Genomic DNA, 16,790 nt, shown 5'->3' on the forward strand with positions numbered 1-16,790 from the left:
AGGCAGACCTGTATATTGCCTCCCAGCAAAATCCTGCTCCCTTTAAACCTCAGCCCTAATATCCTCCTGAGACAGGGGACACTGAAATGAGCCAAGCCTCAAAATGGCATGAGACACTGACATGGCTTCAGTGGACCCCTGCTGTCGTGATAAAAATGTCACCACGGATACCGTATTTCACTGGGTGGGCTCAGTGCTCCCCCTTCCCCTGCGGCTGTGTTATATCATTGCTGTGGCATCTCCTTCGTCTCCTTTACTGGCCAAGCAAGTTAAGCTGGACTCACAAGTGTCCTTCTGTACTTGTCTGTGTGTTGGAGGTGAAGGTGGGTTGGTCCTGCTTTGGAGGGTTAGGAGTGGAGGTGATGATCATTCAGAATTGCCTGAGGAACAGTCTCATCCAAAAGTTACACAGCTAGTTGGTTTCTTGACTGGGGCTGGTGGTAGAAGTGGCTTCACTTTGCCAGGCCCTCATTTTGAAAGGCTGTGAGGGGGCCACCTGGGGTTCTGGGCTCTTCCCATTACTCCTCTTCCCTGACTCAGTGAACAGCACCCTTGACCACCTAGATATTCAAGCCAGAAATCATCCTTCAATTCAAGCCAGAGAGCCATCTTGACACCCCCCACTCTCCACCCCACATTTGATCCATCACTATATCCTGTTGGTTCTCCCTCCTAAATCTCCCTCACATCTACTTACTTCCATCTCCATGGCTACCACCTTAGTCCAAGCCATCATCCCTTCTCACCTTGCCCTCCGGTCTCATCTCTACCACCCTCTCACTGATGCTGCTCCAGCCACCCTGACTTTCTTGCTGTTCCAGGTACAGATGACCCTCCCTGACCACCTGTTCTAAAAATTAGACCCCTCCCTCCCAAGTCCTTCTCTGTCCCATGTCAGTCTCATTATCACACTCTGAAATTCTCTTGTTCACTTCATTTGCTTGTTTGTGTGCTTTCCCCTTCAGAGGCATAAGCTCTAGGAGGGCAGGTACGCCTTCTGCTTTATTTACCCTTAAATCCACAGCACCAAGAACTGTGCCAGGCACGTGGTGGGACTCAGGAAATATTCGTTGAAGGAATGAATGAGTAAATGAATGAATGGGTTGCCACAACCTAATGGTACCCTGTCCCTGCGCCACTCCTATCATTCTCTCCATCACATCTAGAGGCATCTTCCTCAAACACGGATGTCTTCGTGCCACTCCCCGGCTCAAAGCCCTTCGGTGACAGGCAAAATGTTGGCAACTGTTGAAGCAGAGTGAAGGGTATGTGTGGATTTCATTATACTTTCACTCTGCTTGCTTGTAATTTATTTCTGCTGGAAACCGTTTAAAATAAATTGAATTTGAAAACTGTGGAAGCAAAAAACCATCATAAAACCTTCAGTGGCTTCCACTGTCCTCAGGGTAAAGCCTTGGAGCTCCTTCTCATGCCCTTCACTCATCAGCCCCTGAGTCTTCCAGCCTCACCCTTTACCAGTCACCCCATTGCTTTGCACACTGAGAGGATCCCCGTGAAACATCCACACTTCTTTTTTTTTTGGCCATGCCCCACGGCATGTGGGATCCTTGTTCCCCGACCAGGGATCGAACCTGCGCCCCCTGCGGTGGAAGTGTGGAGTCTTAACCACTGGACCACCAAGGAAGTCCCCATCCACACTTCTTAGGACCAGGAACAGTTAGAATTCTCCGGAACAGTAGTTTTGTTTTCATTTTATGAGTATAGAATTGTAGATTTGTGTGCATGTGGCTGCTGGAAAGCTGGGTCAGCTTGGAGCTCCTCCTTCAAGGACAGTAAATGTACATTTAGGCCATTGGGGTTTCCATCTCTCTTAGCCTCGTTCTTGGCTCCATTTTATGCTCCTGCTTGTTCTTCCTTCTTTGCTTCTACCTTGATTATCTTTCTGTGCCTGTCTTCAAACCCTTGCTGGCACAGACTCTCCTTTAAGCTATGGGAATTCACTTCTCCTGGGTTTTAAGGGCAGGAATGGATGTTCCACCATGCCCTCTCCATCTTGGTTTGTCTTGTCTTTTATTAAATTTGGCTATTCTTTTGTGGGTTGTTCTCTTCCTGTGGTGTGAGCCCATTCCCTCTAGTGCATTCTCTCTCTCTCAAATGTCCCTTAGAGGAAAAGCAGATCCCTGACTGGTCTTTATAGGAGGACAAGCTATATACTTCCAGCTTCCCCTAGTTCACAGGGAAAGGTAGGCTATGATACTAAATGAGGTTGAGAGATGCCCTATCACACCTGTGTCCCCTCCCCACCAAGAGCCCTGGGATAGGACACTGGTGCCCCAGCAGAATAATGGGGTTTTACTCACAGCCCACACTTTTGAGTCCTTACTATGGGCACTACTGAAAATAGTGTATTAAGCACTTGAGGTGCATTAACTCAGTCCTCAGTCATTCTATGAAAAATATACTATTATTATATTTCCATTTCACAGATGTGAAAGCCAGGGCCCAGGGTAACAGAGCTTATAGTAAGTGGCAGGTCCAGGATAGAGACAGAGGCAGTCTGGCCCCAGAGTCTGCCCCTAACCACTCTGCATTTGCCTCTGAGGTCCTCTGGAGGGTCCTGAGCTCCTGGTCGAGACTCTGGCAGTCCACAGCCTCCCTGAATTCCCTCTGCTACTGTCTATTATCATTCCATGGGGAGAGTAGGGTGAAGGACCTCCGCGTCTCCCTCCCTACTGGCCTCTCTTCCCCTGCAGTGCATCTTGCCCTCCACTGTCAGATTAGTCTTCCTGATGGCCCTGCTGTCATCACTGAGCACCCTGTCAGAGGCCTCTAGGGGCAACCCATCATTGGCATCAGAGGGCCCCAGAATGGGAGGATCCTGGAGGCATAAGGGACATGAGGCCCTACACCCTTGTAGGAAATCCTAGGCCTCATCTGGTCCAAGCGTGTCCATCCACTTATGTAAAGCGAATCCTTTGCTGAAGCTAGACTGCTCTCATCCCCATCACTACTCCAGGTCTTTGTTCATGATGTGTCTGTCCTTGCCTGTAATGCCCATCCTCCTACTTCTGCGTATTCAGACTTTACTTGTTCGGTATGTCCCACTCCGAGTTCCACCTCCTCCAGGAAGCTCTCCCTGAACACCTCCCACCCCTAACCAGGGGTGATTTTTTTTCTCTGCTTCTGAACTTCTACAGCGTTTATGGGTACTGTGTTGGTATCTGATTATGAACTTTGACTTCTTACCTTTTATCTTAATGTGTTTTTTGTTTGTTTCTCCATTTAGAACGTAATCCCTTTGAGAACAAAAACCACATTTTAGATGTCTTTCTATTGTCCACAGATTATCCAAAGTTTCTTGCACTTGGGTTGTGCACAATAAATCTCCCTATACAGGACCTATAGGATACCAGAAAGGGAGCCCTCAAGATAATAATTTGTCAGCATCTAAGGGTTGGTTTGTCTTCATAACAGGACTAGAAGATAGATCCATTTTGGTTTTAAGAAGCAGCACAGAGAACAGGGTAGATGGGTAGCTTCCTAACTTTGAGTAGCAGTGAAATTCTGCCTTTAAAGGCAATCCTCACAGGAGCCCAATATGTAAAGCTGGCAGGGGTGGAGTAGTTCTGGCTGCCCTGGAGTGGGGCTGTCCTGTGCCCCCCACCCCTCCATGGCAGGTTAGAGGAAATCTTGGGGCTGGAGTATCATAGCTTGAAAACCACTAGGGAAGATCATGTCTTATTGTACTTCACATAAGCAGCATTTACTAATTTGGGTGCTGAAAGAAGAAACTGTATGCACTCAATCTTCTTGAAAGCATATTTGCTGTTGTGTTTATAAAATGCCAATTAAGTGACTTTCTTCTCTTTGTTTCACACAAATTTGGTTTTGTTTTTTTCCATTAACCTTGTTCATGCCTTATTCTCTTGAGAAGATGCTTCTGCCAGAGCCCTCACGGCATTTGATTAAACAATCCGTTCACTCCTCTGTTGTCCCCATTAAACAGGCGGCTCCTTGAAAGCAGACACTCTGCTTTATCCAACTGCTCATCTTCAGTCTTAGCAGGGTGCCGGGTGCGTAGTAGGTGCTCAGTAACTGAACTCCCAAGGGATCTGACTCTCTAGTTACGCAGACACCTCTCAATGAGCCAGGCTCAGCTTGTGGCCTCTGTGGATGATCCACGCGGGATCTTAGTGTGGCGTGGCTTTCTCCTGCTGCTCAGCCTGAGACTGAGCTGAGCCACACTGCCCTCCCCTCCCCTGCTCCCCTCTTCCCATGCCCGACTGTCACGGGCTCTGAGAATATTAGTTAATTTTAATATTAGCCTAAGAAAGATTAATTAGGAAGGCAAATTTGCTCTTAAAAGTGTAATTAATTCCAAAGCCAAATAGAAGAGAGCTATGGACTATTTGCATTGCTGCTGCCTTAAGGTAGTGTGGAGGATCAAGGGCTGACTAGATGAGCACAGAATAAGTTTTTAAGTGTCAGTGCTGTGTAGACTAAACTCCAGATAGTTCCTTGTGAAGCGGGCTCATGGCTGAGACAAAAGATTTAGACTGAGGTGGTGCCTGTGCAAGTGAGGCAAAGAGGAAACCTCCAATCAGACATCCTGTCTGGGCTGTTCCAGCTCCTAAATCATTCACGAATCATGTATCTTCCTCTCTTGTCCTCCCACAGACTGGCCTGGTCCAGGTCTGAGTCAGCTCTTTTCTGGACTATTGCAATAACTCCCCCAAGTAGCCTCCAGCCTCTGCCCTACCCACTCATTCTCCACTCAGAATCAAACTGAAATTGTATCATGGGCATAAAAACATCGTCCTCTACCTAGTGTCAAACATAAATTTGGTCATGCCATGTGCCACTTACAAACTTCCAAATGTGCCTAGAGGTGATTAAGTCCTTAGCCTGGCCCAAAGAACTCTTCATAAAGTGACCAGACCTGTCCACCTGGTTGATTTCCCTCTCGCTCACCACATCCTAGAATGACTGTCCCCAGCCCGCTTGTTACAGGGCAAACTACTGTTCATTTTAGAAGTCTAAGCCCAAATGAAACTTTCAACCCTTAGAACCTTCCAATTCTGGGCTCCTGGAGCACTCTGTTAACAGCTTATCTTATTTTCTTGTAGTTATTTGCTTTCTTTTCTCTTTAAGGGAAGGAGCTCCTTAAAAGAAGGACTGTAGCTTTTGTATCTTTGTATTCTCTTCTTTCTCCCCTAAATTAGGCCAAGCATAAAGTCTGTCCCATAGGAGATGATCAATAAATATTTGTTGAAATAAATTGGTCAGTTAATGATTTCAACAATGATGCCAACTGGATTAGCTCACTGAAACTCAAACTTCCTTCTTTCTTCCCCAGTCAATAGTAAGTACAGCTTGAAATACCTGGGGAAATGCCTCAGTTCTCCATTTCCTTGTACCTGCCTAGCTGAGGTTCAGAGGCAGGTGGATTCGGGAGGAAAGTTGCAGGAGGCTGGCAAGTGATGCAGACTTCAGCCTGACAGCTGCTGATCTTTGCTTTAGTTGATTTCCCCCTTTGCAAATGGTTAGTGGCAATTGAAACTGCAAATCTACTATCTGCTCCCCTATGTAAATTGCATTTACATTTAAATTGTTCATTCTTCCAAAGGATGGGGTTAGTAAATAACAGCAGATTAAACTTGAGGAGAGGAAATTGTGCCCCATGTCAAACCTGAGACTGAAGTGACATCTGGCTTTTACTATTTCCGTTATTTCAGTTTAATAACAGCATGTGGCATTAAGGGAAAAGAAATTGGATCTACATTTTAATGAAAGGAGGAAGCTCTCAGGGTTTAGATACCTTATCATGTTGAATACCTAGTCGATTGGCAATTAAAACTTGTTTCCCTGGAGAAATGGAATAAAACATCTTTGCAGCCGTGGAGAGGATAAAACAAAAAACAAGCTAATGACCAGGACTTCACAGATAAAACCAAGGGAAACGGGTGCTATAAACATCAAAACCAAATATTTCAGGATACTGCAGAGTACAGGAATTCTTAAACAGAATAACACTGAGAATAGAATCATGAATATGCTGGTGGGATCCTCAAGAGAATAACTTCAGATAGAATGGTTTGCAAATAATAGGGGGCTCAACCCAATCAGATCATCTGATTGAATCCTTTGTCAACCTAGCTTGGTTTTAAACCCCACAGGCCTGACCAAGAAAATATTTTAGAAATGCCAGTTTCATCCCAATAGTCTGTTTAAATGGAAGCGGTCCCACCTGCTGGCTGCTTTTTTGTTGAAAGCAATTCTGGGAAATGTGGATAAAACGCCTGTGCATCCTAATAACCCAAGCCTATCATTTGTTTGCTTTGATTGAAACAAATGTGTCAATTTTCAAAGTCTTTGTTTGGTAAATCCAGTGTTCAGATGTTGGCAAATGTTTGCATTGCATGTTTGTTTGGAAACTGATGCTCTATTCAGAAACTCTAGAGCCATAGCCCTTGGAACCACAGCCTGGGATCACCCAATGAGCCTCCCTGACTATGCATGCAAAGATGGTCAGTCCTTTCCCAGTATCTGGAAAGTGTTGAAATGATAGACTCCCATGGGCAAGTGTAAATGGGATGGAGCCTCCTAAGAAAGAGACTGGATGTAGAATTTTTCTGAGGGTAGGGCTCATGAAAAATTAGAACAATGGAAAACATCTATATAGTACTTACTATGTGCCAAACACTTTATGTGTATTATAACTCAGTGAATCCACATAACAGCCCTGTGAGATAGGTACAGTTTTCATTCCCATTACAGACGAAGTAAAGGAGACACAGTGAGGTTAGTAACTTACCCCACCCAATGTCACCCAGCCGGTAAGAGACAGAGCTGGGATTTGACTCTAGCCAGGCTGGCTCCACTGTCCCCTTAACCCCTTCCAGTGATTTCCTCCTATCTCTGGTATTTAATGAAAGCATTGTGTTTTCACAAAGTTATATTGTCTTGCATAATTGTTTTAAAAGTCTTAGCAGTTTTTTTTGAAATACCCAAGCTAATTGTCTGAGGGATTTTCCTTAAACAAAATAAAGCAACAATAACAAAAACTAGCCTCTGCAATATGGATAATAATATCTGTGCTGGAGGTCTTACAGGAGTGTGCAGAGGATGAAATGAGATGATATGAGAGTGCTTTGAAAAGGTCAAAGCCATCAAAATTCTGCGACATATTATTTATCTATAGTCTATACTGATTCTTATTCCTACATGAGCAGTTCCTTAACAAGTTAATATGGGTTTCTGCCACTTTCTCTTGTCCCCTAGAGTAATATGGCCAAATTGCCCAACTACTACTGTAAGTCTTTTGATAATGGCCTAGTCACTTGAGTCTGTTTGATTTCTCCTTTATCTTCCCAGTTTCTTGGCACCATTTGGTTTGGTAGCAGCTCCTTCTTACTCCCTGTGCATAATGATAACTTCTCTGTGTCTCTTGACATTTTACCATGGCAGTCTGCCTGTGAAGTCGACCAGTGCCTCCTTCTGTTTGAACTCAGGTTAAATTAATCATCTGACTTTCACATCAGTCTGTTGCCATGGGGCTTCTGATGTCACACTGTCAGTATTATGATTACCATAATACCTAACAGGCAAAAAGGGATTGGTTGCTAGTGGAAACCCTTGGGTGAAACTCACACAGTTTTAGTAACCAACCCAACTGCATAGACTTTAGACAACCATGTAAATGGGTAAATGGATTAATCATTCAGTTGGATTCCATTTAAATATTTTTCTTCCATATGTGTGTTCCCTTTAAGCAATCGTCTAGTGTCACTTGAAACTGATGAGGGCTCTTTTGGAGGTTATTTTTGGGAAGGTGGTGAAACAACAGACAGCTGTTCTTGGGAACAAGTGTCATAGGATCTGCCTAAGCTAGCTTCCAGTTAAAAAAAGTCTGAGGTGCATTGTCCTTTTCCTTCATAACATTAGGTTGTTTACTAGTGGCCTGAAAGTGTCAATTCAGCTTCCCAAACACATAGGAAAGAAGGAAACTTACATTTACTAAGAACCTACTGTGTGCCAGAATGTGACTCTGGTCAAAGTGTAGCTTTAAGGTGGAGAACTGGTAAGCTAGGTGTTCTTGAACAACCCTGTTATACACGACGATTCGCAGCTTTTTCTAGCTTGTATACAATGTTCTTCCTAATCGGACATTGATTGACCACTAATAAAGGCAAAGTCATCACTTAAAATTGGTCCAGATCCTCCTATGCTGAGTAATTGTCTTGCAGTCATTTTCACTGCAATACTAAAAAGACTGGAAACATAATAGAAGCGAGGTACAATAAATAAACTCCTGAATTAAAAGGTTTGTTAAAAGGTTTGACAAATGCGTCTGTCTTTTTAGGATCTTGTTAAGTAGGTGGAGGGGTCACTTTTAGGGGATAAAGGGATCAATGGAATAAAACTGACTGAACTTGAGGCTGTGCAGATTTGGAAAGCCATATCAAGACTTGCTTAAATCTATATAAATCAATTTGTGTGCCAGAGAATGAATAGCTGACTTTTTTCAAATGCCAATTCAGCAATTACAAAGTCTGCTGGCGGTTAATTAAAAACTACCATCTCATTATGTTCAGAGTTAAATTACAAGTGTGAAAAGACTACTGTTTGCTATAACTGAATGCTCTGTACTCTCTGTGCTCTCATCAAAAGGAGGGCAGGGATAAATAACTTTTATTTAACTCACTGAAAAATCTCTCTCAGCTCTTTCATGTTTAATTAACTTCTTCTCAGAGCTTGGGTCTTAACGTAGAGTTCCTAAGCAGTAATGGAAATATTTGTTCATTTTGTGCAGAAGATTTTTCTTCCATTAGTTGAGTAGAAAAGTTAGAAATAATTGAACCCCAAAGACACTGGGGAAAGTGACACCCATCCAAAGATTTGCATTGAGGCCACTAAATCCAGAAGAGATTTATGACAGAAAAATGGCAGAAAATGGTGATTTTTGCTTTATTGCTTGTGTGCCTTCAAGACTGGGGAGCTGGGGTCGTAAACACTTCTGTGGACTGGTAAAGTTTTAGTTCTCATTTGTAAGTCTGTCTTAAGGAACTTAATGTTTTGCTATTTCAAGGATTCCACTGTCAGAAAAGAGACCAAACTTTTATCACCATGGTGGATGTGAAGTGTCTGAGTGACGATGAATTACAGAACAAACTTGACAAGCTTGGATTTTCACCTGGCCCAATACTACGTACGTATGCAGCAAGTATTAGAGACTACTCAATGATTACCTATAAGCTACCTCCAAAGATTGAAAATTATTTACAGTGGAAGGAACCTATGCAATAAAAACCATTAAAATAGAAATAGGAAAAAAATTTAAAACCCAGCTCTTACTCACAGATTAGTAAATTTGGTGCCAAAGAGAAAGGATTGTTTTTTTACAATAGTGAAACACCAGTAACTCTTGATTATATCACCCTGGGCTCTTTTTGCATTTCTAGTGTGTGCACTGTGTTAACTGTTTATGTACTTATTGTCCATATTTCCCGTAGATAAGATGTACAACTTCGTCAGTCTTGTTCCCCGATGTACCCAATGCCTGACTCCGTGGCCAATCCACAGAGGCCCCACCTTAAGTGATGGTGGAAGGAAAGGAGTGAGTTGAGTAGTTGTGGGGTCTACCTTATTGTAAAAGCCATAATTAGCCAATAATGTAAGATACAAGAATAAGGACCTGAGTTGTGAAATATTTTGAATCCAGTGAGATCACATACACAGACAGAGCAACTTAACTGCTCTCCACATTCCTCCTCAGCTTCCACCAGAAAAGTGTATGAAAAGAAGTTAGTGCAATTGTTGGTCTCAACTCCCTGTGCCTCACCCGAGATGAACAGACCCAGAGAATGGGACAGAGCTCAGGACTATGATGGCAGTGAAGGTACTGTCAGAAGCTGTACTGTAGATGGCAGCTGTGCGCTTACTCATACCTTGTCCAGCAAGATTATGCAGCTTTAAATGGTATGCAGGGTGACCTGTGAAATATCCCTACGGGCTCTTTGCACACAGACCCTGGAAAATAGGCCCTTGGGCTGCAAAAGGAATCTGTTAACTCCATGTCTACATTCATGCCAGTGCCTCAGTGGGGTAGACTGTCAGGGGAAGGACTGGTCATTCTGTACGTTCTCTTACTAACCAGAGCCAACTCTGTGTTTGATTTCTAAAACCGGAAGTTCCTACAGGTAATTTCCAGGTCTCTTTTGAGGTCTCAACCTCTGCTTTGCCTCAATCAATAAATTTGACAATTATTTTCTTCAGATTAAACGATTGCACATCCATTAAGAAATATGAACTAGGGACTTCCCTGGTGACGCAGTGGTTAAGAATCCGCCTGCCAATGCAGGGGACACGGGTTCGAGCCCTGGTCTGGGAAGATCCCACATGCCGCGGAGCAACTAAGCCTGTGCGCCACAACTAATGAGCCTGAGCTCTAGAGCCCGCGAGCCACAACTACTGAGCCCACGTACCATAACTACTGAAGCCTGCGTGCCTAGAGCCCGTGCTCCGCAACAAGAGAAGCCACCGCACTGAGTAGCCCACACACTGCAACGAAGAGCAGCCCCCGCTCGCTGCAACTAGAGAAAGCCCGCGTGCAGCAACAAAGACCCAAAGCAGCCAAAAATAAAATATAAATAAATTTAAAAAAAAAAAAGGAAAAGAAATATGAACTAGGTTGCACCTCCCCAAACTCCTCCTGTGCCTACTGCCTTCCTGATTTAATGGGGGCTGACCACAGCTGGTCTCTTCCAGGTCCCAGGGTGGGCGGGAGCAGTGAACTCTGGGATCCGTGGGTTTCCCTTTCAGTGGCCCCTGCCCCAGGTGCGCCGTTCTCCTGCAGGGGTGTCCAGTTTGGGCTCTTAGGGGTGGGCTTGAAGATTCCCGCAATGCATTCCGAGGTTCTTTTGTCCAATAAATATTTATTAGGAGTCCTATGTGAGCCACAGTAAAATAACAGAAACTATCACTTATTGAAGGCCATCAGTGCATTTCTGGCCTAACAGGCATTATCTCATTTAACCTTCACAATACTTAGGTGAAGTTCAGACAGGCCAGGTGACTGGCCCAAAATCATATAGCTAAGAAGAAGCCCCAAAAGATAAGCTTCCATTAGAATGTGCCATGAAGAGTAAGGCCCGTCTGTCTTCATTACCACTACGTGTCCAGGTCCTAGAACAGTACTAGGCACATAGCAGGAATTCGCATATGTTGAATATACTGTGACAGAAAAGTGACAGGACTGAGATTTGAACCCGGGTCTGGCTGTCATAATTGTGCTCTTTCTACCACATACTCTACACTTTTCTCATAATTTCTATTATGAGGATGAACATATGACATTTTTGTCCATGTCTGATCTACAAAAAATGGCAGTTTCATATAGTTCAAAGTAAGAGCTCAACAAACAATGTAAGTGCCTGGGGCCCTCTGAAAAATCCCCTGTAATGCCTGGTATTGGTGGTGGCGCAGGCACTGAGAGCTTTCCCCGAGAGTCTGGCATGGCCTCATTTGGAAATGGCAGCAGAGTTTGGGGACAGACCCCACTGGTCCCTGAGCAGAACAGTTAGCATGGGGGTACCTCAAGGCAAGTGGCGACCCCAGACCCTTTCTGGATGTGGGATGCGTTCAAAGTCTTGACCCAGACCTGCGGCTGCCTCTGTTCCCTGCCAAAGATAGGAGCTGAGGGGACTAGACGAGCCCTCTGATGAAAAGCAGTGTCAGACTAGAAAATTCCAGAGAGGAAGGCTTGTACACTCACTGCTCACGACTGCCCAGGACTGCAGGTCAGACCTGCACAAGCAAGCTGTTGTGGTCTCAAGCCATCCTGGTTCCCAGCATGTAGCCCTCCACAGAGGTGCATTTATGCGAGGGCTAGGAGAAAGCTGGTCCTTCAGTTTGCAAGCTTTGCCACTGCTTTAGACTGTCTACCTGATGCTAGCCAACTGCGGGCAATCAGGTCAGAGGGGGAAGCTCTGGTTCAGTCCTACTCTTGTAACGCTATTCTGCAACGTCAATGGACGGTGGTTAGTACAAACAGAAAACCTGCTTCTCAAGGTCAGGTCTGAATTGGATGTTTGGATTTGCTCGTTGAGGACCCTCAATAAGACCCTAGTGCCATTAGAATGGAGGGGTTGTCATGGAACTCATGGGATCTTGTGGACATTCAGCCTTGGGCATTTCACAGAGACATCCAGGCCTGGGGTGGGGTTGTGGTGGAGGGGCAGGGCAGTTCCAGACCTGAGGCTGATCATTAGGTCATCCAAACAATGGGTGGATTCGATTTTTCTCATTTTCACTCATTGTTTTGTCACTAGGTGGACATAGCGTTAATGATCTCACCTCTTTTCAAACTTCCCAAATATTTGTGACTTGGAGAACTCATTTAAAATCCCCTGCATTAAAACCTCTGCTGAATGTCCAACAGCACACAACTGCTCCAAGTTTATCAAAATGCTTCTTCACAGACTGAAGCCGAGGGTTGATTAACAACCTTTTCTGCTCCTGGCGGTTCCCCTGATTTCAAAGCCTTTTTGCACAGGTTTGGCCTTCCCCCCCCTGGATGCTTCTTGGGATACAGAAGAAATCCTCCTGCCCTATCTTGACAATCAGGGATGCATGAGGCTTACAGCTGCTTTGAAGGGGCAATGACTAGACTAAAAACGCGCCCAGATGAGCAGCCAGCTCAGGCTCTGCAATGTATTTCTCTCAGAGGCGTACAAATGTGACAGCCTCCCTGGTAGGAGCCCTCCCTGTGCTCCCAGGGGAAGGCCTGTGTGTTCCACAAAGGCCACTGCAGAAATGCTCCTTTCCCTCAGAAGGGCAAAGTGAATTTTCTTCCCCTCACAAAAATCTTTTGCCCTACAATTGAGAGAATTCACTCCTACCATTGGTGTGTATTCCCTTTACTAGCTCATATGTTCTCATGGCCTATTTTCCTTTTGTTTCCCATGATCCAGAGTTTAATGTCACTATCATTTTGAAAGGAAATATCATATTCTCATCAGAAAAAAACAAGGGACCCAAAAAAGTATGTACAATTCTAACGCATGAATACTTTTACACATATATTAAATATAGAAAATAGCACTTTTCATGTGTATTAAGAAGGGAAATAGAGAGTCATTACATTCTGTTATAATGGTAAAATCCTAGTTTAAAAAAGCTCATTTTAATGCAGGTTTCTGTTTTGTGAAACTATTTCCACATTCTAGCACAGGACCCAGAGTCACAGTGTCCTCCTGCGCCATCTCTTCACCCTGAGATAGCCACCCTCTCCCCTCCAGCTGGTGTCCCCTCTCTCTCCTTTTGCCACCCGTGGTCTCATATAGACCCACAGTGAGCATGGAATAACTGTGAGTTCCTGTTCCCTTCTCTCTCTCTCTCTCTCCCGGACACTGAGGTCATTGAAGCGCAAGGCCAGGTGTGTGAGAGTAACAGGCTTGGGTAAGCCCAGCTGACTTAGAGACCCTGCCCTTCCACGTGCTAGTGGTGCGACCTTAACAGATCTAAGCCTCCCCTAGTGCAGCGCTTAATAGCAGCGCCCGCTTACAGGGTGGCTGGGAAGGGAAAGGCTGGTAACGCACTTAGCCTTGGACCTGACACATCATTAGCTCACATAATGAACTCCAGGTCATCAACTCTAGGGACCCTTTCTCAGTCTTCTGACCACTGTCCCTCCTTATTTAGAGACACCTGCTTTCTTAGATTTTGGCAGCTCTGTGCTCTCTCGGTTCTTGGTTCTACCCTCCTCCTGTTCTGTGCTGAGTCTTTGTCTTTTGGCCCCTAAAGAAGCTTGCGCCTGAGGTCTGTCTTCAGCCCTCTTCCCTTCCGCTCTGCATCGTTTCCCTTGCTGTCTCCTCACTTCCCGCCTCTATGTAGTGACTCCACATAGAACCTCCACACAGGACACCCCTCCTAGGCTTAGGCCTGCATGTCCAGTTGCTTTCTGTCCTGGAGAGCTCCTTCCTTCTCCTTCTCTTCCCCTCCTGCTTTCCCTCCTTCCCGCATTCACCCAACAAATGTTTGTCATCATGAACATTTCGAAGATTAGATATATGTATTTATACTTCCCCCTGTGGTTATATTCCAGCACCTCACACTCAGGCTATCCAGGATCAAGCTCATTTTCACTCACCCCAACCTGCATGTGTGGCCTCAGTTTATCCTGATGGCTTTACTGCCTTCCCACTGTCCAGGCTCAAAGCCTCCGAGTTGTCTTGGGATGCCACGCCCCTCAGCTCCTTAGGTATAAACAATCGTCAAGTCCCATGGATTAGAATTATGAGTTTTTAAAAAATTATCCCTCCTTCTCTTCCCACTGTTGCTATCTTAGCTTGCATTCCAGCTACTTGAAAAAAAAAATTTTTTTTTGAACAATTTCAAAATCCTCCTAACTGGCCTCTTCCTCCAACTTTTCCCAATTCAGGTTCAAATCTATCAGCAGAGATTGAATCACATTATTAATTTGCCTGGAGACTTTAGAGCAAGAGGGAAACTTACTATGCACCATGAGGAGACACCAATGTCTCCTGTAACTTTATCTCTCTCATCGTCAGATCCAAACCATAATTACTTGTTTCTGCATCTCTCACACTTTCTTCCCACGTGGCTTTGCCTCAACTGTTCTTTATGCCTAGAATTCCTTTCATTTTCCCACCCCCTCCCCATTTTTCTTCCTGTTAAAATACTGTGATCGTTTAAGGAACGTCTCAAAGGCCAATCCTGTGCATCCCTTTACAGTTGCCTTTTATTCCCTTCATTGGCTGTCACAGGCTCTTGCACGTAGTAGGAGTCCAAAGCTCACCTCATCAAACACTCTAGTGACAAATAGGTTAAGTTTACAAATGTGATCTAGTACTTAAACTACTTGCTGAGTTTAAATACCAAATGAAAAGGAGCCTCCAAGTAAACACTCCTGCAGTACGCTGTAGCTTTAACTTCCCATTTAAACATAATTCAAATTAGATGAAGGAATTCTGATATCTTATAAATTTTCTAAAAGGATCTTTTAAATCTTCTAAATGGCTCATTAAAGGAATCCTTTCCATTCATCAAACCTCGTTTCCACAGAAAACCCTTTTGTATAGTTCCTGCAAAGACATTTACAGGAGAAACGGCAGCCTGAGTATTTAAAAATGCATCAGGTGGGACCAGTGCCCTTCAGTCTTTGCTTTACATAAACCCGAAATAAAACCACATCAATATTTTGAATTGGCAATAGAATTTAATAGAAAGTTTGTGATGGCATAAAATGTTTTGATCTGAAGGATTTATATAAGCCATTTTGATTCTCGGAAGGGCCGCAAGACATCTGTTCAACTTTAAATCTGAAAGTAAATGTAAATAAGCACTTAAATTTCCACCTAAAAGGTGGTAGAACATGTGTTTATTGAGACACTTGTCGAACACCATAGACTTTAATTACTTAAAAGCAGTGGTCTGTACCTAACAGTCCTCTAAGTACCTGCAAAGGTAGTATTTGCATTTCTCTGAAACACCAATGAACACACATTTTCCTCTCATTTTAGTAGGTTTCTAGTGGAATACAAACCACTTTGAGATTTGGATTATGTCGATTTCTGGACACTTTTTCATACTCTGTGTGTTTTATCTAGTCACATATACGGCCCATTTGATTTGGTGATTAAGACCACCAGAAAGCCAAGTCATTATTTTTTTTTTAATTGGGTTTTTTTTTCATCAGATAGACTCTAGACACAGCTTATGTTTCCACTGATGGAGGAGGGAGTTAAGCCAATGTGTATAACTCAGGCTCTAAGTCCCCTTCTCCCAAAGAGGAAAAAAGTAGGGTTTGGGGGCAGTAGGGAGGCAAAATAATCTACAACATCGAGGTTGCATAAGGTGGGGTTTAAGTAGGGTGACCATATAATTTATCGTCCCAAACAGGATGCTTCTGAGAATGAAAGGGGAGACTAACCAGAAGGGACTCTGGAATAACAGAAGTAAAACAGGACTGTCCTGGCGAAACAGGGCATATTGTCACCCTGGGTTTGGGAGTGGTTCCAAAGGGTGAAGTGTTCGGACATGCATGCTGGTTGCGGAGGACTGATGCAAGCAACACCCAGAGGGCAGCTGATCCTGGGAGGTGTGTGCTCCTGGCCCCATCTGTGTGTTTCCTTATTCTCTCCCAGACAGAGCATGCTGTTTCCTGCCAGAATCTCCGTTCATTCTGTTCTCCCATCCTGGAATGCCTTCTTTTTATCTTGCCACCTGTCCTATACTACATTCCACTAGGAGTTTCTCAAAATGATTCTGTGGGTCTGGTTCTAGGAATCTGCCTTTTCAATCAACCCCTACTTCCACCCTCTGCCCAGGAGCTTTTGCTCTAGGCTGTAAACTTTTGAGGGTAAAAACCTATGTCTGAATCCTCTATGTTTAGTTCAACGCCAGGAATATGGGGGGAGAGGGAGTTACTCAGTCCCTGTTGACCAAGCTGAAAGGAAACTTTATCCTACACTGATGTTGAAGATCTCGCTTTCTCACTTCCTAGTCTGTGGCATCTCCTGGACATACCTTGATGTATTCTCTTGAGAGACAATGCTTACTTAGGTCATCACAAATTGATGACCATCCAGGGAATGGTTGTAACAGAGCTTCCACCCCTGGATCTCAGCCTGTGAGTTAACAACTATTTATTGTGTACAGGGCGTTGTGCTAGACCTTCTTCAGGAAGAAAATAGGAGCAAAAGGAGCCGTAGTTTCTGTCCTGAAGAAATTTAAATAGAGCTCTGGAAACAAAGAATATGTGTATCAAAAATATGGACTCTAGAGTCTGACTGCCTGGGTTCAAATCC

The 16,790-nt window shown here is 44.2% G+C and overlaps 1 protein-coding gene across 1 annotated transcript; it reads left to right on the forward strand.

Moving 5' to 3' along the window:
• The first annotated feature begins 4,432 nt into the window (after positions 1 to 4,432).
• On the forward strand, positions 4,433 to 12,894 carry LEMD1 (LEM domain containing 1). Its single transcript, XM_082397134.1, has 2 exons — positions 4,433 to 9,169; positions 9,737 to 12,894. Exons 1-2 carry the CDS (start codon positions 9,088 to 9,090, stop codon positions 9,934 to 9,936), a joined length of 282 nt encoding a protein of 93 aa, XP_082253260.1. The 5' UTR covers positions 4,433 to 9,087; the 3' UTR covers positions 9,937 to 12,894.
• Positions 12,895 to 16,790: the final 3,896 nt, after the last annotated feature.

Source organism: Balaenoptera borealis, assembly GCF_965194805.1.
Source record: "Balaenoptera borealis genome assembly, chromosome: 1".
Classification (NCBI taxonomy): Eukaryota; Metazoa; Chordata; class Mammalia; order Artiodactyla; family Balaenopteridae; genus Balaenoptera; species Balaenoptera borealis.

Bases quoted from the DNA above. Each gene is read 5' to 3' on its own strand.
- LEMD1 (XM_082397134.1), top strand. From the start codon at position 9,088: ATGGTGGATGTGAAGTGTCTGAGTGACGATGAATTACAGAACAAACTT. The intron at 9,170-9,736 runs GTACGTATGCAG...ATTCCTCCTCAG, and splicing joins TTCACCTGGCCCAATACTAC to CTTCCACCAGAAAAGTGTAT.